Source organism: Sinohyriopsis cumingii, chromosome 5 (genome assembly GCF_028554795.1).
Source record: "Sinohyriopsis cumingii isolate HCF-2022 chromosome 5, ASM2855479v2, whole genome shotgun sequence".
NCBI classification, from domain to species: Eukaryota; Metazoa; Mollusca; class Bivalvia; order Unionida; family Unionidae; genus Sinohyriopsis; species Sinohyriopsis cumingii.
The window spans coordinates 16,060,645-16,083,432 of NC_142965.1; the positions used below are offsets into that span (position 1 = coordinate 16,060,645).

The 22,788-nt window shown below is 34.6% G+C and overlaps 1 protein-coding gene across 5 annotated transcripts in view; it reads right to left on the reverse strand.

Moving 5' to 3' along the window:
- The window catches only part of LOC149798698 (kelch repeat and BTB domain-containing protein 2-like), a 62,173-nt gene that overhangs the window by 16,682 nt on the left and 22,703 nt on the right, over positions 1-22,788 (reverse strand). For 3 of the 5 annotated variants that reach the window (XR_016421012.1, XM_089957538.1, XM_089957541.1), the window contains exons 2-7: positions 14,804-15,676; positions 13,913-14,103; positions 12,687-12,879; positions 11,035-11,232; positions 8,643-8,743; positions 4,042-4,179 (exon numbers count right to left, since the gene is read on the reverse strand). Coding sequence is in view for 4 of the 5 variants with exons in the window: in XM_089957538.1 (XP_089813664.1) it covers positions 4,042-4,179; positions 8,643-8,743; positions 11,035-11,232; positions 12,687-12,879; positions 13,913-14,103; positions 14,804-15,676 (1,694 nt within the window). In the remaining variant the exon portion in view is untranslated. Of the gene's footprint in view, positions 1-4,041; positions 4,180-8,642; positions 8,744-11,034; positions 11,233-12,686; positions 12,880-13,912; positions 14,104-14,803; positions 15,677-17,421; positions 17,613-17,717; positions 17,858-22,788 lie in introns of those variants that run through there. The other 2 variants (XM_089957540.1, XM_089957539.1) reach the window with 2 other exon arrangements.

Genomic DNA, 22,788 nt, shown 5'->3' on the forward strand with positions numbered 1-22,788 from the left:
CATAAATTCTCACTATCAGGATGGTGTTCCTATACTTCACTACACCTAAAAACAAATTCTCACTATCAAGTTGGTGTTCCTATACTTCACTACACCTAAAAACAAATTCTCACTATCAAGATGGTGTTCCTATACTTCACTACACCTAAAAACAAAAATTCTCACTATCAGGATGGTGTTCCTATACTTCACTACACCTAAAACAAATTCTCACTATCAAGATGGTGTTCCTATACTTCACTACATCTAAAAACAAATTCTCACTATCAAGATGGTGTTCCTATACTTCACTACACCTAAAAACAAATTCTCACTATCATGATGGTGTTCCTATACTTCACTACACCTAAAAACAAATTCTTACTATCAAGATGGCGTTCCTATACTTCACTACACATACAAACAAATTCTCACTATCAAGTTGGTGTTCCTATACTTCACTACATCTAAAAACAAATTCTCACTATCAAGATGATGTTCCTATACTTCACTACAGCTAAAAACAAATTTTCACAATCACGATGGTGTTCCTATAGTTCACACAACTAAAAACAAATTCTCACTATCAAGATGGTGTTCCCATACTAAACTACAACTAAAAACAAATTCTCACTATCAAGATGGTGTTCCTACACTTCACTACACCTAAAAACATAAATTCTCACTAACTGAATATTGCTTCTCAACCATGCAATTGCAGTGATTAACTAAAGCTAATACTCTTTAGGTGTCTTATTTTTCACAAGCTTCTAGCCTCCTTCTCGTAACCTTCATCAGGCGTTATTAGCTGGTCAACGCACACATGGGTGGAACCAACACTTTTCATGTTCAGATGTAGTTTTGTGAAGCAAATAAAAGTACTCCAGTTATGTAACCCAGACAGAAACACCTCCTGTGGAACACTTTGCATTTAAAAGATAAGAGTTATTTTCATGAATTTAATTTAAAACAGATAATAAGAGTTCACATCATGAATTTAATTTAAAACACATAAGAGTTCATTTCAGGAATTTAACTTAAAACACATAAGAGTTCATTTCATGAACTTAATTTAAATCAAAAAAAGCTGATTTCACGAATTTAAACAGATAAACAGAGTTAATTTCATAAATTTAATTTAAAAAGATAAAAACAGTTTATTTCATCAATCTGATTTAAAATACATAGTTAATTTCATGAATTTAATTTAAAACATAAATAAAAAGAGATGATTTCATGAATTTAACTTAAAACATAACGAGCTGATTTTATGAATTTAATTTAATACATATAACAACAGCTGACTGCATGAACTTAATTTCATGTCTTGCCATGGCCAACTGCCATGGTCCTCAATCCAGACACCACACACACCACTCTGATCATGAACCAGCATAATGAATTCTCTGTGTGTGTGTGATTTAAATTTTTTATGTTAGTTAAACAATTTTTCAGTCATATCACTACAATGTCTTGAGTGTGATGGTTTATAGTGATGTCTAACACTGGGGAATAATGCTGCAGACATGTAGCATTATGTCCAACCCAGTCACATTATCCTGACACCAGGCCAACCAGTCCCAACACTAACCTCTTACTGCTGAGCACATAACAAGGCAGCTGCGAGTACTATTTTTACAAGTCTTTGGTATAACTTGTCCAGTGTTCAAACCCGTGACCTCCTGCATCTGAGGTGGATACTTTAACCACTAGGCCACTGGAGTAGTTAGGGCATAAAGAGAAATACTACAGACCTTGTCCAGAGGTTGGGCATATTGAGAAAAAGTTCAGACCTTGTCCAGAGGTAGGGCATACTGAGATGAAGTTCAGACCTAGTCCAGTGGTAGGGCATACTGAGATAAAGTTCAGACCTTGTCCAGAGGCAGGGCATACTGAGATAAAGTTCAGACCTTGTCCAGAGGTAGGACATACTGAGATGAAGTTCAGACCTTGTCCAGAGGTAGGGCATACTGAGATAAAGTTCAGATCTTGTCCACAGGTAGGGCATACTGAGATAAAGTTCAGACCTTGTCCACAGGTAGGGCATACTGAGATAAAGTTCAGACCTTGTCCACAGGTAGGGCATACTGAGACAAAGATACAGACAAAACTGAATAATTAAAGTAGATTCAACCGTGATCAAGGCTGAGTAAATTTTTTTTTAACCACAAGTGGTTTCAGAAAATTCACTAGTCCCACCTTTCTCTTCACTAGTCCCACCTTACTCGTCACTAGTCCCACCTTATTTTTCACTGGTCCCAAAATGGTAATCACTTGCCTAGATTTGATGAGACGTATGTGCTTAATCCATAGAAGAACAAAAACAAAGAAAAAAAAAAACAATGATACACAACATAATTAAATTTTAAAAGAATTTAATTTTCAAAAACATTGGTTGTTATACATTTGGCTTCTTCAGGTTCATGTATATATGTTTTATCTGATGGATTTGAAAATATGTCCATGTATATGTCTGCCACCTGCACCAGCACTAAGCTAGCAGTTGATAGCTGTGTCTGGATTAAAGTCCTCAAGCTCTGGTCCATTTCCAGAAATGTTCATTAACATTTGTAAACTCTTTTGGTTTAAGGAATTCCTTAAAGAAGTCTTGATTAAGTTCAATGAACTAAATCCTCGTTCACACTCAGAAATAGCTACCGCACACTCAGTATCCGTCTTACGCTTTATCCCTCCATTTTCAAACAAATTTACCTTCCCCAAATCACCGTTATTACCTTACCTGCAAAAATAATTTAGCAAACTCATTTTATCCACAGAGTAACTATCAGATTGCTTGACAACTACTTCTAAAGTGATCATAACATCAATTTTCTCTTTTAAATACGAACTGAAACAACTCATTAATTAGCGTAATTGTTTCGCTTCAAAACACAATATCGCATGTGGAAGTTAATCATCTATATAACCAATTTTAATTAAAGAATCATTACTGTCATTTAATCAGTTCATAAAGGAAACTAACACTGATGTCGGTAAAGTACCTTTCATTAATTTAATTACACTGACTTGCTGGATTAAAATCATAGTGAGCCGCTCGTTATGATCTAGATTGAGTAAACAAAACCACTTACAACACTGCTAATTGATCATACTGGCTTTCTTTTGTTTGACGTGTTTTGATTTGCCGATAATTTGATCACTTAGCCCAATATGCAGTCAAGTGGTAAAAGGATGTAAATGTATACATGAAGAGGGGTAGAATCAAGAATTCAGTACACCCAGAGGGCATGACTGGTTAAATAAAGGCAGATATAGTGATTAAATCATGAAAATAAGGACTAGCCTGACTTTTTTAAAACCCACATGTCCCAGACTAGCGACTTGGAAAATTTTACTTGTCCGACTTCAAAAATGACTAGTCCGGGACGTCGGGCTATGGAATTTGCTCAGCCCTGGTCATAATTGGAAGTAATGCAGGTTTATGGAATGTATTTGGCATTTCTTGCAAGCTACATCCTACAGTGTCTCAAGCAATGTCCACTCCTATACTGAGTGAAGTATGGTGATTTTAACACTATCAAAGTGCATAGTATCTAGGTATCACAGCTGTAATCAGAACTATACTATCTTGTACACTGTCAGACCTAAAAGGAGTCAGGTCTGTTACACATTTTTTAATAATAATGTGGTTTTGATTTAGTTTGATGCAACTGGTAAAGTGCCTTACCTGTGATAGCACCCCTATGCTAATCTGATTATAGGATTCAAACCTAGACCCTTCTGGTTGGTAGTTGAGCATGTCAACTTCTGCACCACAGCACCTTCATCAAGGGTAAAGCCAAATAACTAATAATTCAGAAAAATGTAAATTTAACTACATTAATGTCCAAAAGTCTGATAGGTTTAGTACACTTTGGCCTAAAGAACACAGAACAGGAAAACTTCACACTACTGCAACCTGATACTGACCTAAAAAATGTTAGGCCAGCCTAATAAACTTGCAACAATGTAGGTTGTGTGCTTATTATCAGTCCAATATATCTGTAGTAACTGTCTGCCAAAATTATATAATTACTGTTTCAGCAAGATGGTTCTTCTTACCTGCACCACAAAGAGCATTTGGAAGCTCTGGTCCAGAACTCCATGTTTCTGTTACAGGATCAAACATCTCCACTGAGCTGACACAGTACTCTGGCAAATATTCCTTCTTCCACTTGTCACTGAGTGCTGCATTTCCTCCTACAGAACATTAAAATTTTCTCAAACAATGTCAAAAATATGACTTTCATATTTGTTCTATTCTATATACTATTATGTTATGATATAATTTACAATACATAAATGAAATCCAGAATGTCCAAATGTAATCCACACCATATTTCAGCAAATGTCAAAGTGGCCTAAGGGATACTCTAACATTAACCCACTGTCAATGTGGTCTGTGGGATATTCTAACATTAACCCACTGTCATCATGGTCTAAGGGATAATCTAATTAACCCACTGTCATCATGGCATTAGGGATATTCGAACATTAATTAATTATCATCAAGGCCTAAGGGATATTCAAACATTAACCCACTGTCAATGTGGTCTGTGGGATATTCTAACATTAACCCACTGTCATCATGGCCTAAGGGATAATCTGACATTAACCCATTGTCATCATGGCCTCAAGGATATTCTAACATTAACCCATTATCATGAAGGCGTTAGGGATATTCAAACATTAACCCACTGTCAATGTGTTCTGTGGGATATTCTAACATTAACCCATTGTCATCATGGCCTAAGGGATAATCTAACATTAACCCATTGTCATCAAGCCTAAAGGATATTCTAACATTAACACACTGTCAATGTGGTCTGTGGGATATTCTAACATTAACCCATTGCCATCATGGCCTTAGGGATAATCTAACATTAACCCATTGTCAACATGGCCTACGGGATATTCTAAGATTGACACACTGTCAATGTGGTCTGTGGGACATTCTAACATTAACCCATTGTCATCATGGCCTAAGGGATATTCTAACATTAACCCATTGTCATCAAGGCCTTAGGGATATTCTAGCAGTAACTCATTTCATCTCCCTTTATAAGGCACGGAGAGAAAGAGATGTTTATCTTAATTCTTTTGGTGGCACACGTGTCAACAAAAGCCAGACTCAGTATAACAACAGAGCAATAGCATAAATGGAGTGACGAATCAATGACATAAAATGAGTGTTGATTTGCATAAAAAGAGTGAGAAATCAATGACATTAAAAGTGTTGAAGCAAAGCCATAAATAGAGTGCAGAATCAATGGTTGTGGGAGGCACATATGATGTAATAATGCAATTTATGTAAACAAACAAAGATTGCTTATTTGTAATGTTAGAATCAGGCTCACAATCCAAGGGTTTCAGCTTCTGTAAACACCCAGGCCAGCATAGGTCAGTTACTTGAGTGTACCCCTGGAAAGGTCAGTGTGGGTCATTTACATGAATGTGTCCCTGGAAAGGTCAGTGTGGGTCAGTAACCTGAGTGTGTCCATGGAAAAGGCATTACCTCCCATTTCAGCTAATATTATGTGGAAAGTGACATTCCCTCCCATTGGAGCTTGGAGATTATGTTCAAAGTTGCAATTCTTACATAACTCCATCCCACTGGAGCTCTAAAGGCAGTGGTTCCCAACCCCAAGGCCACAAACTAAACCAGGGTCATAAAGACATTCACGAGAGTCACCAGATTTTCTTTTTGAGGTGGCAAAAATTTATCAAAATGTGGAAACAGGGTCATGAGGCTCAGAAAACATATTTTGGGGGTTGCAACAAAAACGGTTGAAAACCACTGCTCTAAAGGATTATGTTCAAAGTTGCAATCTTATATTTGTAAATAATGAATCATGTCAATGCATTTTCTCATGAAACCTCACAAAATTAATTCAACTTGGTTCTTAAATTCCAGATTGTAAAGGAGCACTAACATATAATTGTGCATAAAACTGGAAATCCTGGGAGGAATTCATTGCAAAGAAGAAAATCTGATGCATCACATTATTGATACCTTTTTGTCTATATTGTTTCCGATAAAAATAGTGATATGGCAATAAAAATATGAGTTAATATCGACTGACATTTTGCAGTCATACATCTCACCTAAAGTCATTATCATAGTTCTACTTCTGTAACACTCTTTTTTAGGTTTCAAAATAAGTGCCAGTCCAAAGTCCACAACCCATGTTTTCATTATTCTGCCAGCAAAATATAAGTTCACATGCCCACCAGTCTACTAAATATTCAGAGAAATGCAAAGACAAAAATGCAGATGCAAACAAAAAATACTGTCCAAATCTAACAGAATCACACACTATTGTCAAACATCTGAACTGCTAAGTATTTAGCATAAATAATCCAGTTATTATGTTCAGCCCCCTCTGTTCAAAACATCAACATCTGAAGGCAGAGTTTATTAAAATGTGTCAGATCAGAAATTATAATATGGGTATTATTTAATTATTGGAATAATTCAGTATCCCCTAAGAGGCAAGAGAGGTGGAATATAATGACTGGATTATTCAGGTTAATAACTTTCTTACATTTTGGTATGAAAAGATGGCAGAGTTGCAAAGATATTATAAATATGTAAGGGTGCATATACAGGCAAGTCGTTTACACTAAAGTGGTTCGTTCATCGTTTTGAATTTTTAATATGGACAGGAATATTTGTGCTGCAAAGACTTGTTATTACCATCCTTACTGGATGTATCCAATTGGCTGTCTAGTTCAGACTGCACTGTTTATGTATGGAGCGTTCAAATCTGTGCTTTGCGACATTATTCTATGTAGTTTCCATTTCAGTATTGTTCAAAGCAAGTGACCTACTTGAAAATTTTAATGACCATTACAAAGCATTGGTCACAAAACCCTAATAATTTGGTCTCCTTAGAAATTGATAGCAAACAATTTATCAAGTGGGGACTTAATGGTGGTAGGTGACAAAAAGCACGATGTTAGTTGAGGAAAATTAAAGAATAATCAAAAAAGGCATAAAACTATTTTAACTGACGGAACTGTTGACAGTCATCATCTGCTTCTTAAAATTATCTGGAAATCTTGAAACCGTATTTCTGTATACAGCTGGGCCTCATACTGACTGATAAACAGCCGCAACCTTCAATTTTCGTGCATTTAGTTTACATGAATGAAGTCCTAGACTTTATAAAAATGATGTCCTGACTTTATATAAATGAAGTCCTAGACTTTATATAAACGAAGTCCTAAACTTTATATAAATGATGTCCAAGACTTTATACAAATGATGTCAAATGATGTCCTAAATATAATATAAATGATGTCCTGACTTTATATAAATGAAATCCTAGACTTTATATAAATGAAGTCATACACTTTATATAAATGATGTCCAAGACTTTATACAAATGATGTCAAATGATGTCCTAGACTTTATATAAATGATGTCAAATGATGTCCTAGACTTTATATAAATGATGTCAATGTCCTAGACATTATACAACAGATGTCCTAAACTTTATATAAATAAAGTCCTAGACTTTATATAAATGTCCTAGACTTTATATAAATGATGTCAAATGATGTCCTAGACTTTATATAAATGATGTCAATGTCCTAGACTTTATACAACAGATGTCCTAAACTTTATATAACTAATGTCCTAGACTTTATATAAATAATGTCCTAGACTTTATATAAATGAAGTCCTAGACATTATATAAACGAAGTCCTAAACTTTATATAAATGATGTCCAAGACTTTATACAAATGATGTCAAATGATGTCCTAGACATAATATAAATGATGTCCTGACTTTATATAAATGAAATCCTAGACTTTATATAAATGAAGTCCTAAACTTTATATAAATGATGTCCAAGACTTCATATAAATGATGTCAAATGATGTCCTAGACTTTTTATAAATGATGTCAAATGATGTCCTAGACTTTATATAAATGATGTCCTGACTTTATATAAATGATGTCAATGTCCTAGACATTATACAACAGATGTCCTAAACTTTATATAAATAATGTCCTAGACTTTATATAAATAATGTCCTAGACTTTATATAAATGAAGTCCTAGACTTTATATAAATGAAGTCCTAGACTTTATATAAATGAAGTCCTAGACATTATACAAATGAAGTCCTAGACTTTATAGAAATGAAGTCCTAGACTTTATAGAAATGAAGTCCTAGACTTTATATAAATGACGTCCTAGACTTTATATAAATGATGTACTAGACTTTATATAAATGAAGTCCTAAGTCCTAGACTTTATATAAATGAAGTCCTAGACTTTATATAAATGAAGTCCTAGACTTTATATAAATGAAGTCCTAGACTTTATATAAATGATGTCCTAGACTTTATATAAATTATGGCTTAGTAAGATCTGCATTTGTGGTAGTCTGACTTAAAATAACTTTACTTGCCAAAAACTTTTCTGTATTTATTTCAATGTCTGCCTTTTCTGGGATCTGCACCATTATCTGAGACTGACTGCATAGTTCATGCATAGCACCTTTTCTGCATCAATGTGACATGTAGTGAAACATGAAACAGTGTTGTTTTCAGTGTCTCATGCTCTAATGAACTGAAAAGCATGTTATCGCAGCACACTTTTGATGTACAATGTCAGTGAAATTATAGAACAAAACTGCTGTTTAACTTACCTATTATATATATCTTTCCATTGAAGACCACACTTCCTGCAAGTACTCTGGGAGAGGCCATGGGAGATAACTCTACCCACACATCCTCTGTCACTTCATACCTTCAAAGAGATAGATATCTTTCAAAATAAATTAGTTATTTAAAGGATTTTTGAAAATTTCAGACAATACCTAATCAAGGCATCTGATTATCTTGCAAAGGTTTTAAGTAGTTTCTTTAACTGTAACTATGAACTAATACCAGTGGCCAAGTGGTCTAAAGTGCTCACCGTTATGGATCACTGCCATCTCACCTCTGTCTGCATGAGTTTGAATCTCAGGCTCGGCTAATGTTGGTACATAAGAAAGCCTGCCAGTAGCTTCTCGTGGGTCGGTGGTTCTTCCCAGGGTTTTCCAGGGTTCTTCCTCCACCAATTATAGTGGCTGCCATGTATAGCGTATCGTGTGCTAAAAAATGGCGTTAAACCCTACAACAACAACAACAACTAATACCTGACTTCAAATTAAACACAGGGAAACAATTATAATAAATAATTGGAAGGATTATTATATGTATTTATCACAAGTGAACAAAATTCAATTTAAGACCCAAGATATGTTATGCCGGTTCATCTGGTCACAGTGTTATTTTTTAGCATGTTTACAACATGGCTTTTCTCATTCATTGCATCATCACATCACGCATTTTTGTTCATAAACTGAGCACGCGATTATGAATGACCATATCTGTTGTATGTAATAGTTATACTTAAAGGTGCCAATGTTATTCGCAAATGTGTAGACTTATTTAAGCATACCTCATCTAAATGTTCATTCATATGGAGCACATGTTGTGTATTACTGTGACAATGTCGATGGATGCTGTAAAAGACGTATTTTTAACTGATCTAACATTTTTATCACACGGCTTGTCCAACTACATCTTAAGTGTAAGATGACTTGTATATATAGTACTTTAGTTGTAATCATTCGCATGGAAATCTGTGTGATTAATACATTAGCATGTCTTATATTCTTGGATCTTCATGTTTATACAATTACGGCATTTTGATTGATCAATAATTCTTTCTTGCTGATGATCAACAAAGCCAAAATTCTGATTTGTTAACAACAATAAAATAAAAGGAGGTCAGTGCTCATTACTTTTGTTACTATCCAGTCTTTGTCACTGGCATGAAGTATGAAATATTACAGAAGTGTCTCGATACACGATGGCTCAACTAACTTTGAAATCCATGGCAAAATGCTAAAGTTGTCTAAATAATTCCTTGCACAAAATAATACTAGCAGAGTTTTATTTTGTGAGTTTAGCAAATAAACTTATTTTGGACTTATGGGAATTTGAACATAATATTTTAACAGCCGACATCTGCATCTAATAACTCTGTTCATATTAAGCCTATAATTTATCATTCTATGTTCACTAAAATTATGTTGAAACTTTATTCCTTCAATGGAATCCACACTTTTTACATGAAATTCATATAAAAGAACTCTGTATTCTGTTTGTGAGCAAACCACTGGTAAATCACAGAAACAATGAACCAGACATATTTGGTGCACCCATGTACCTGGACCAGAATCTTACAACCATGGGCTATGATGCATCAGCAATAGCAAACCTTGAACCCAGACTAGGTTCCTTTCTTTACTTTGCAACCTGCATCCATGAAGGAAAAAAACAATATATATATATATATATATATATATATATATATATATATATATATATATATATATATATATATCCTGAGTCCCAATAGCTTACAAAATACTAACCATATTAACCCTGCACATAACAAGATACACATGAGTATTTTAGTCATTATTGCAAGTTTGTTGCTTGACGCACTGCATGCTCATGCACTAGCATGCTTCAGCTCTCTACATCTGTATTAGAAAGTGCTTTTCAATTAGAAAAGGCAAATGTAATTCTTTGCTGCCTTCTGGTAGCCACGTCTTTATGTTAACAAGCTTTATAAACAAATTTGTGTGCTACTGATTCAGCTAACACTAACAATGCTTTGGATCATAATGTCTTGCACTTTATAGTGTGATCTATTCATTAGTCATGTTACCATTTCAGAAATATTTCAAGTAAGTTACTTGATTTGTTAAGCTCATTTCTTCTGTTACTAAATACTGTTACCTTTTTCAAGGATGGAAACAGCCTAAAAAAAAAAAAAATTCCTGCATTTCGAGGGCATGTGTAAAGTTCAGAATTTCACAAATTACTGGAAATAAGCACAACACTTTCAAAATCATCAAAACATGTAACAAAAGATTATTAACAATTCTTACTATTTATTAATTTGAATACTGTTCAGTTATGTACATGAATAGAGCTACTGTATTAGAACCATATTTTGGTAAAATAAAAAGTCTAACATACCTATAAGCTGCATTACTGACATCAGTTGGCATCTCTCCACCAAATACATAGAGTTTGCCTCGATAGCTGACAGAGGTCATAAACCTGAGGGACTGGGGAAGAGGAGCAACTAGCATCCAGGTGTTTGTATGGGGATCATACCGCTCCACTGTGCTCAAGATCTCTGTCCCATCTTGACCACCGATGGCAAAAGCATAGCTGAAAGTAATGGAACATATATGAGATTTGTATGATCAATCAGGAAGTTTCAAGATTAAATCAGGAAAATTAAGTTCCTAATTGCGCTATGGTAATATTTTTGTGAAATTTTAATGCCTTTTAAAAGTAGAACAAAAATGTATAAAACATGAACAGTTTGTAAATAGTGATTATTAAACCACTAAAACTGTTGTTGTCCAGTTATATGATTCAACAGATACCCATATACATATCTCAACTTTTAGTTTTAATACATCACTATAAGATTTAAGAATTTACCTCCCTCCAAGTGAAATCTCCAGGTGAGTAAATGTTTTAACCACATGACTAATATGGGACAATAAAATAACTTGATATTTGCTGTTGAGAAAAATGTACAACCAAAAAATATAAAGGGAGCTACTAGAAAAACAAAATATAACAAGATCATTTGACAGCCTGAAATGATAAAGAAATTTAAATCTCTGATAAAAACTGTGGTATAAAAAAAAACAGTTTTCTAACAAACAGAAAATAATTTCTATTAACCTGGCTACAAACTTGATCTTTGCGCATTTGTCATTATCAGGATTCATTTTGAAAATCTAAACAAACTGTATGACCAAATGAATCACAAAGATCATACCATGAATATACGCTGATAACTGCCAATCAGACCACCTCAGCAATTTACCAAACATGGATCATGCACAAAGTTGCGAATGGATACAATTCTTTTTTGATCTGCATCTTCTCTGTCAATCTTATTGTCAATCCAATTGTAGAAACAGCCGAGGCAGTCCAACATAGATTCTGATTTCTGTTTTGTGGAGAAATTTATGAAAATTTTCTGTAAATTACTGTAACAATATACATCTGAGGTATACTTTTGTCCCACAGAAATAGCAGAGGTTCTCCGAATGGCACAGGTAAGTGACAGAATGGCACAGTTAAGTGACAGAATAGCAAGGTAAGTGACAGAATGACAAGGTAAGTTACAGAATCGAAAGATAAGTTACAGAATGGCAAGGTAAGTGACAGAAGAGAAAAAAAAGTATTGCACTGACATGTAACTTCAATGAATCTCCAACATACAGTAGCCAAAATGCCCCAAAAGGATGGAAATTAATACAATTAATCTTAAATTTGTGAACCATATCTTGCTTCTTTTTAAAAAAAAAAAGTAACATATTTCAATGATAATTTTAAGCCAATTTCCAATCATATGATTGACTCTGTGGACTATAACAGCATTATTTCAAGATCAAGGCAATAACCAATTAATAATGGTAGAGAAAAACCTATCTTGAAAGCTCAATGCTTTGAGAAACCACCTGCTTTGACAGACCTGGTTCTAAATGCATGGATATACCGTTAAATCATTTGTGACCTATCATGCTAGACCACCCTGTACTGAGTGGGGTGGTCTTTCACGACAATTTGTAGATGTAAACGAATTCATAAATCTTGCTAACCCATCGACAATGGTGAGAGAGAACATAGCACGGGACATGTGCATTTTAGCCTTGGTTTGCCAGGTGCCAGAGATTTGGTCAAAGACATAGAAATTATTGGAGACACCTTCAGTGGTAATGGAGCCACGGTAATTTATCTTTCTTATAGCACCTCCAGCCAAGTAAATCTGATTGTCTCCTGTTATAGCCACACCTACAAAGAAGAATATAGTAATCATAACATTTGTATAGGCAGTGAATATTGACAAAATTGTATTATTCTAATAAAGAAGAAAGTCTGTAACTGCTGATAAATGTACTATCTAATCATTAATGCACTACATTAAAATATTACAGAAAGCATAGTGATTAAGAATCTGAGAAGAGTGGTTCAAATTTTAGAGTGAAAATGAACATGAATATCATGGTTTATCGAAATTTACAGGCAGCAGTCAATTAAGCTCTGTGTAACATGAATGCTCCCACAACAGGACAGCCATATGTCCAGAAGCATATCTAAACCTAATACATGTACCGCCTCTCATTACAGCTGCTTGCCAAGGGGACCTGTTGATTTTTATGAGATAGTAAACGAGCTGACACAGGATAAGCTCACATGGAAATCAACTAGCCCAGCAGAAAATCAGCTAAACCTGCCAATCAAATAAAAAATGACTTTGGAAAATTTAACTTACCAATGGGCCTGTGGCTGCCAATATTAACAGTCAATCCTCAAAAAAACCACACCAGAGACCAGTGGCTAAACTGACCCCTGGTAATATCTGAAATTCTCTAGGAATCTTCAAAAGCTACAAGGCCAGTGGCTAAAATGAACCCTGATAATATCGAAATAGTGATTCTTCAAAAACAGCAACTGCAGTACCTTAGCTCAGCTGTAAGAACGTTACACTTGTAATCCAAGGATCACAGGTTTGCTATGTGCTCAGGCCAACCCAGTGTGGGAAGGTCACTCAGCTTTCATTTCCTCAGCAAAATAAGCATAACATAGCCTATCATGTGTAGAACCAACCAATCATCAAATGCTACTTGCCCTTGACCTACATGAGAAAATCTATTCTGGGATACTGAGACATATATCCAGTAATGTTATTGATTGTGCAGAGAAATGATAACATGGCAAAAGAAGAGTTTATGTTCACCTTTCAAACATTTTTTTTCTTTAGTCTAAATGAAGGATCTTATGTTGGTTTACATAAATACTTGAATATCCACTTTCTTAGTAATACCTGGGGTGTGCAGACTTTGTGGGAGCTTACAAATGTGAATTATCTCCCCTGTCTTTGGGAGCAACATTTCCATACTGTTGAATTTCTTCAGTGAATCTTCAGTATATGGGTTAGCAATAATCATAACACCTCGATCATACATCATTCCACGACGTGGCATTAGATTCAAGTCCATCTCTTGTTGCCTGTTTCTGATTAAAAAAGAAAGTGTAGAAAATCTTTGATTTTTTCAAAGATATAAAGCATGATAAATTAAACTATTTTTATCATGACTTAGAACCAATCCTGCCACAAGTATATAGCTATGATTTTCAGTCTTTTTGCATTCAAAGAATGATAACTACAATTAAAAATTCACCTCCATTGCATATATGATGCATTTCAAAATGTAACAAGTTACAGTGATCTATATATTTTGTCCCCACCTCCCCTTCCTTTCCCTACCCCTTTGAGAAAGGCCATTATGATCATAGGCCACCTCACCTTCCACCAATGACAGTACATTTTTACCCCTTCATCCTCATTGTGAGAAAGCATCTTCTTGTATGAAAAAAATATTTGTGTTTTGTTCCAAAAATTCAGGTGGGGCACAATACTTTACCTTCATTGTAATCATTATATATTACAAATGTCTACAATATTTAGTCACAAATTTGTTTTTTTAAATTCTGATTGTATTATTCCTCTGGCTCAATTATTAGTTTACTTACAACTCCATTGGAATACTTACAGTTCCATTTATTAAAATAATAAGACTGCATTTTGCATTATTCCAGCCACATTTTATATTCTAGTTACACGACCTCTTGATACCACATGACTATAAAGGCAAAATTTAAAGAAATGGAAAAAAGGGCATTCTGTCTCTTAAAAAATAAAAAATCTCCCTACCTTAGCATATGATAGTATCTAACACTATCCAGTGTTTCTGCAAGAGATTTGCAAGACTTAAGAATTGGGTTATTGTCAATTCTATCACAGAAATAATAGGAACTGATATTGGCAAATCGAACACATTTCATAACTTCATCCATGTGTTTTGTTCTTTTTTCTTGATCTTTTTTCAGCCAGTCAATAGCTGCTTCAAATACTATCTCCTCCAGTGTAACATTAATATCATCATCACTTATGATCTCAACCAATTTGTCTGCAGGAAGTGACAGAAACTCTTGATGATGGCAAAGTGTTGTGAACTGGTTGTTTATAATTTCTTTTGCTTTTTTAGCTAAGTCATCACACTCATGAGCTTTAGCAAAGAAATACACACCTATGCAGTTTGATACATTGATGTGATTCATCATGAAAGATGCACATCCAGAGCGTAGTGATAAAAGCTGAAATCTATTAGAAGCCGATAAAAGGTGTTGAACAGTGTCCTCTGACAGACTGACTTGTCCGGTGTAAATATAATCCAACACTAGCTCCATTGTCAAAGAATCGATTTCTTTTAGAGTTATTTTTTTCTGTTTGCTCTCAGCCATATCGCTAGAAAACATGGCCATAAAAAATGGACTGGACACCGCCAAAACATTCATATGACAAGGAAACTCCTTACTTTCGACAACAAGGGTGATGTCAACAAATTCTTTGTTCTGGTATAATTTGGAAAATTCTTGAAGTAGGTTGGATGCACGCTCATGGTCAATGTATTTATCATCTAGTGCTGATGAGGAGCAGACCTCACTTTGCTGTGAGTCTGCTAAACTGCTGACACTCTGATTCATGTCTTCCTCCCTCTGCATCCTTGTATCATTAGCATACCATCTGAAATGAAAAAATTTAGTATAGATCATTTTCAGATACTATTTTTAGCTGGCCAAACCTATCCCAGAGCCGAATCTGGTACGGTCATGCACATTTGATGTACGGCAACTCAAGTGACCTACACTTCTTACATGAATAGAAAATTTGTCATTTTAGATCGCCACAGATAGTAGTAAACAATAACATGCCAGCCCACAAGTATAAGAGCTGAACTGTACATTTTCATCAAGTATTTTTAACAATAAACGAGAAACGAATATCTATTGCTTGATGTTACTGTATCGTGACTCTTAACTCTGCCCCCCCATGACTGCAAGGTAATGAATAATCAGAAAATAAACAAGTTAACTTGTCTAATTAGCAGCAAACAATGAACACCAAAGGTGGCACATCACACATTAAGCAGATTCCTCAAAGATTTGCCATTTAGTTAATAAATTAAATGGGAATGAACATGAATCACAAAACCGCTTATGCTACATTGAATTGGCTAAGGAATTTATTCTCTCTCTCTCTCTCTTTTTTAGTTTGCTAACTCCTTGAACAAATACATGTATAGATAATAATGATGAGTTGACTCATTATGCGATACATTTGCAATAGACAGTTGCTTCAGTACTATCAGCTATGTGTAATTCGTGTGGCCTCTCGGACTGGGCTTGGGATCTGATTATGTTGGCATTGATAATGCTGTGTTTATCTGTATGCATCCATCCACTATGAAATTAATTATATGCAACAAAGGGATTTGAAAGTCCTCATGTTTTTGCAAGTATATAGTCTCGAAAAGTCATCTAAATACACATAGATTTGTACAATTTGTAATTCTGGTCACATAGAAAAATCATCAACCCAACCCTTTCCTTTCAGAAATGGATCATCCAACTTTGTAAGTCTTATCCAGAACCGCAGACAGGGCAGGACAAATTCCGGGGGACCACAACAGTCAGGGGGTCTACCGTTGTTTCAATTTGTGATTCACTGGCACCTACTGAATAATTTTTCTTAGGGCCCACAAATCCTGTCCGCTGTTCTGGTCCTTTTTGTGCCCACATATACTTTTCTGTTTTAGGCAGATTACTGAACTATTCACTCATGATTTTTAAACACACTATTTTTGTGAATGGTATACAGTCTACAGATGTGAAACCCCCTTACAAATCTGTTTGAAACTTTCTTCATGAACATACACTATGTTAATGATAATCACTTAAAAGCTGCCCTACGTTGATTGTGCATGTGTTAAATATTGGAGTGGAAAACCCCAAATTCCACTTCCTGAAAAAGGTTTATAGCGATACTTTTTTAAATAGACTTTATAAAAATGATACCTGTCCATTAAAGCTGTGACAAAACAACTATGTATCAGAAATATTTCTATTTTCTGGCCTATATTTGTAAATAAGGTACAATTTTGTGTGGGTGCGACACCAAAACAGATATCAGGTGAGGTGTCTTAGATTGTAGGACTAAAATTTGTGATACGTATCATGCTGTGAATGGTGCATATATGGCGAATACTGGAGATGCTTAAGACAGTGGAAGATATTTCCCAATAATCATGGGCTTCTATTCGTCAGCTGCTTTTAATATTTTAATATTTAATATACCAAAGTATCGCTTAAGCTTAGTAGTTCAGCTGGAGAAAAAGAAAAGAAAAGGAAGACGGGTTGAAATCGCCAGATACGAAACGAATGACCAGAAACGTTTGAATGATATTCACTGGTGACGAAACATGGATTTACCTTCTTGTACTCAATTCAAGAGAAAAAATTATCAAGTATGGATCGGTGAAAACAAGGAAGTAAGAAGAAGAAACCACAAATCACATGATGTAGTCTGTCAAGAAAGTTTTATCCGCATTATTTTCGGATGCAAAAGCTGATTAGCCGTCTCCAGACCACAGGGGCTCGTATCGTTGCTTAAAATTGACCTGCCATACATGTACTATATAGTACATGTATGACAGGTCAATTTTAAGCAACGATACGAGCCCCTGTGCTCCAATCATGAAGACAAAAAGATGTGAAGCAGCGTGTACCAAATTAATATCTGTAAATATATGAAGTATAATGTACAAGACTTCAAGTAGATTCCTTATATGCATAAGTTTAAAAGACCCTATTATATCATAACGTTTGTAACTGTTGAATAGCCGGATGATCTATGAAACAACCAAAGACTTCCGGTTCGTTTGTTGGAACAGAATAACTTCATGCCAGAAGCAAAAGCAGACACCGAAACCGTCTAGTTTGAGTCATATCCGGACTGTTGCTGTATTTTGGTAGTCTGTTTTGTCTTGGTTTTGGTTTTCGGGGGGGGGGGGTATTTTTTTTAAAGTGAAGAAAGTAAGATATGGATTTACTCCAGTGACTTAAAATGTGTAAAGAAAACATAGATTTGTTAGTTTATAACATATAAGTTGAAGTCTGATTTTTTTTTAAATAAAAATAAATAATATTGGTATGATTTAAGCAAATGGCGCATAGGTTCCACTCCTGAGTTTCGTATATTGCAAATTTAAATAAAGGGATCTTCCAGATTTTTTTGTCTGGCAGCCTTTGTTACCAACCGAATTAAAAAAATATTTAAAAAAATAAAATAAATTATCTCCACAGTCCTGCGTCGGACTTAAGCGATCTGATTTTAAACAGGTTGGTCTTGTCATGACAATGGATATGTATATATTGTAGGGTTGAACAGTTAACAGACATAGAGCGTAACTTTAAATAAGTATTTAAATAAGTATTTAAATAGTTGTTTAAATAATTATTTAAAGAAATTTAAATAAGTATTTAAATAAATCTTTAAAGAAAATTTTAAAGTTAGGGAATAAGCACCAAGTGGTGAAGGACTAAAAAGAGTGTTCTATGCGAAATGTGTGACAATTGCCGCAATTACTACAGTTATTGGTGTGAATTAAAAAAAAACCCACCTGCAGCAAACTTGCTTAAAAGTAATGTCTGTTTCCAAATCCTGCTGCATCTATTTTCTTAAATAATAAAAATACTTTATAAATATTGCCTTTTTGCCGTGTAAATTATTAAAGCAAGCAGCAGCAACAGCTTGCTTCGAATTACTGGCATGCAAAACTCTGGCTCTTGGAGAAAGCCGAAGAATTATTTCTGTCCTGTGTGATCGTGTAATTTTAATTATTTTAGCAGCATTTGGTCCATGTTTTTGCACATCTTTTATCAAAGGTGCACATACTGCAACAAAAAGAGTTAGGGTTTCATGACCTATTTGGAACACATACAAGCAGTTCCCGCAACCATGAATACAGGTATAAAGGACATTTTGTTTTGGGTCCTTTGTCCTTAAAATCATGCGCGGTTCCGTCTTTCAAGACTATTCCAAGCTGTATCCTTTTTGCCTGCATATATGTTACTCATATTTTCTTCTTTTCTTGTAGTTTACGGTCGTTATGTTGTTGATGAAATGCCGTTTATCAAATGTTGGAATCATACATTTTACAATGTCGTGTTTAAAGCAGTGATCAATCCAAGCTATCAGACGTTTTATGTTAAAGTTAATGTTGTATCTAGTTGTGATACCATATTTCACAACCGTACCAACATGCAATAAACGATATTAATAACAATAAACAGTATTACCATAAATTTCCACCAGCAATCGGAATTATATTGTTTAATTCTTGTAATACTTCTTTTATCCAAGTCAAAGCCTTGCTGTCCTATAGTTATTGTTTCTAGTAGCTGTGTGTGTGTGTGTGTGTGTGTGTGTGTGTGTGTGTGTGTGTTAAAAGTATGTCTTTTCCTTTGAAATCGAATGCCCTAAAGTACATCTCAGATAAAAACAGATGGCCTGATATGACCATGAGATACCTTACTGAACTAGACCTGTGCTATCTTGAAGAGGAAAAAAAAAACAAGTTCATCTTATTTTTTCATCAGTTGTTGCCACTGAAAAATTTCATCAGTCTACAATTTTCTCCAGTGTGCCACAATGTATTCCCATAATTATAACGAAATCTGTAATCAATCTGCACATCAGCTGGTGCAGTCTCCCGAACACCCTGCTTCATGTTCTTCGTGTCCATTGTCAAACAAAAATTTTTTCTCTCACTGTAATCTCCACCCATGATGTGTGGAATGTTAAATTTATTATATAATATATTCGGTTGTTTCTTGGTCACTGGTATTGTAGATTCATATGAATCTAAAACTGGACATAAAAAATATGTATAGTGACCTTACTAACGCCAGTACACCTTGATCTCTAAAATGCCAATAAGATATTCTACATCCAGCTGGTGTCATCCACCCTGACCAGTTTAAATGATTTTTCCAGAATTTCATATCACACTGTTCTCTATATCTGTCCATAAAATCGTCAGTGTCAAATCTTAAAATTGAGTTATACAATTCAAAAAAGTTTAATGGCTTGAATGTTGATGTTTCTGTTTCCTTGATGTAATTGTCATCTGTTACAACGCTGTGGTCATAAACTAAGTAACATAAAGAAGCCCAAATAACAAGTTTTGTACAACTTAGCAAATAGTTTAATTATCGTAGTTACAAATTAAAAGGTGAGAGGAACTTACAGTACTAGAAAATTAATCCAAAACATTTCTGAAAGAGTTATATTGAAGTTCATAGAACGAAAGGTTCCGTATAAATATCAGAACCAGAAATCTACCGGTGGGTCAAAAATCTTGACGTTGTCAAATGGCGTTGTCCAGAACTCCTTTGAATAATTCACAACAGTTGAAGAATAATAATATAGTCCAATGAGTACTTTCTATTTGTACTTTACAGTCCAAACATATGTTTTTCCTTTCAATAATATCTAAGTACAACATAAAACACGTCTGCAGACGATGTCAAAACAGGAACACAAGAAATAAGAATGACTCCAAACTGGAATGAATCTCATTGCTCTTTTCTCTCCTTATGTACATGTTCAAGAAGTCTATTGTGACTATATAGTCGTGCGATATCTATGTTAACGGTAGTATTAAACTGAGTCGGAGGACAAGTATAAGGCGCACTACAAGTTAATTTATTAGATTTTAAGTCCATTATATTTCTTAAAATTTTACAAATCTGTATATATCAACTAAATCACAACCGTTGCCATTTCATTTTTTTTTTTGCATATATTTGATAGGATTATGCAGACCTCATTGCATGAGCGTAAGTAGTGCTTTCATCTAAATCGAAATATCTTTTAAGTGTGCTTTACATGTGATTTTTATGGTCAAATTTTTAATGTGGGTAGGTTTAAAAGAAATAATTTCTTAGTTTTATTTCATGGTCATAGTGTCTTAGAAAACGTTAATTTGTTTTTAACTTTAAAAAAGCATAGTAAATGTATAACCTATCAAAACTGAACCTTGTCTAACAATGTTTCTGTGTCTTTCTTTTGTATTAAATTTAAATGCTCTGACGTCTGTAGTGAAGGGTGAGAAGAGGTGTGGCTGACTTGCATGATTTTATAACAGCACCCACATTTTCTCCGCGTACAACCTGTGGGCGCAGATTGTGATCATTTCCCTCAAAATAATGGTGATCTCCGAGTCCTGGCTCACCATCACTAAGAAAATAAATTTTGTCTGCTCATTCTGTTATCAGAAAAAGCATCTGCATTCTTCTAAAAATCATGCAAATGATTCCAGAAGTCTCTTTCTCCTATACTACCTTTTAGGATTGCCCATATTCTTGTTTAGACAACAATGATAGCAGATTGGGAGATATATACTGATTTTAGACAATTTGATTGACATAGTTACCTCTCTCACGTAAAATAAAACTATCCACAAATTTAAAAACCCGCCAGAACGAGTTGGCAGAAGAAGATTTTACAGTGAACTTGACCATGATTGTGATGACGTAGAAACAATAATGCAAGAGATCAGCTTGTCTGATAAAGAAGCCGACAATAAAATTTCTCCGGATGCAAATGAAACTGAACCCAAAGCAGACATTCCACAACCACAGCCCGAAGCAGAAGTTACATAGCTGGAGCAGCCAAGATGAATTTCCAGAATCTAAACAAAGCAACAAGCTTATTATCATATCATAATACACAAAGATCATAACTATTACCATATCGATGTTTTTGCCGCGGCTTTTGAACGCGTTGGGTTCTAAATAACTCAAAATGAAATTAGCACTTTCGGCACTTGATGACGGTATCAAAACGAACATATTTCACGGACCCCTAAATGACGATTGTGAATTAGTATACCGGTCTTCTGTTCACACATTTGACATGAAGCCATATATAGTTTATCTTGAGAAAAATGCAAACAAATCTTTTTAAACTTATCAACGTCAAACTAGATGTCAATTGTCTGCCTAGTTTGCAAACAAAATAAAAAGAATCAACAATTACAATAAAGGCTTATTATCTTAGAGTTAAGTTACACTGCAAGAATACATATTCAGCCAATGAGATTCAGGCTGCTATTAGTTTTTTTTCAAACGCATATTGGATGATTAGAGGACCATGTTTAAGGAACAAATGTAACAACAATAGAAATACCGTGAGGAAACTTTGCTGATGATCCAGAGACGCCAGGTTCTGACGTAATATTTAAACCGCGAGCATCAAACCATGCTAGAATGTATCACGATAAATTCGATGCAAAGTTAAAATACTTTTATGCAAATTTCATCAGAATAGTAGATCTAGAATATCCACCACAGTCGCAGCTGTAGCTTGAAGTTAGTGACGAGATAAATAAAGTGGCATGGTCTATCTACAATGTTTTTAGTACAAAGAATGTGAAGACATGCAGATACATTCAAAAGAACTTCATTATTGGCGAAGGGCGCTAGAAAAAGTATGTTTTCTATCATCTTTGTATTCAAGAGATACCCGCTGATGATTTTTTATGTTCCCGAGCTAACCCAAAGGCCATCAGAAATCAGTAGATCATGACCAGAACCCTTCATGGAGGGTCTCTGCATATATATTCCAAAGTACAGTGTACGATTTTCCGGTACAATAATGGAGACGCTAGTGGCGATGTTTCCAAAGCCTGTTTCTGAAGCAGAAATCTCACTGCTTGATTATGAGGTGCAGCCTGAGGTAGAAATTCCAGTTAACGAAAAAATAGTTGTATAAAATTATATAAAATAAAATAT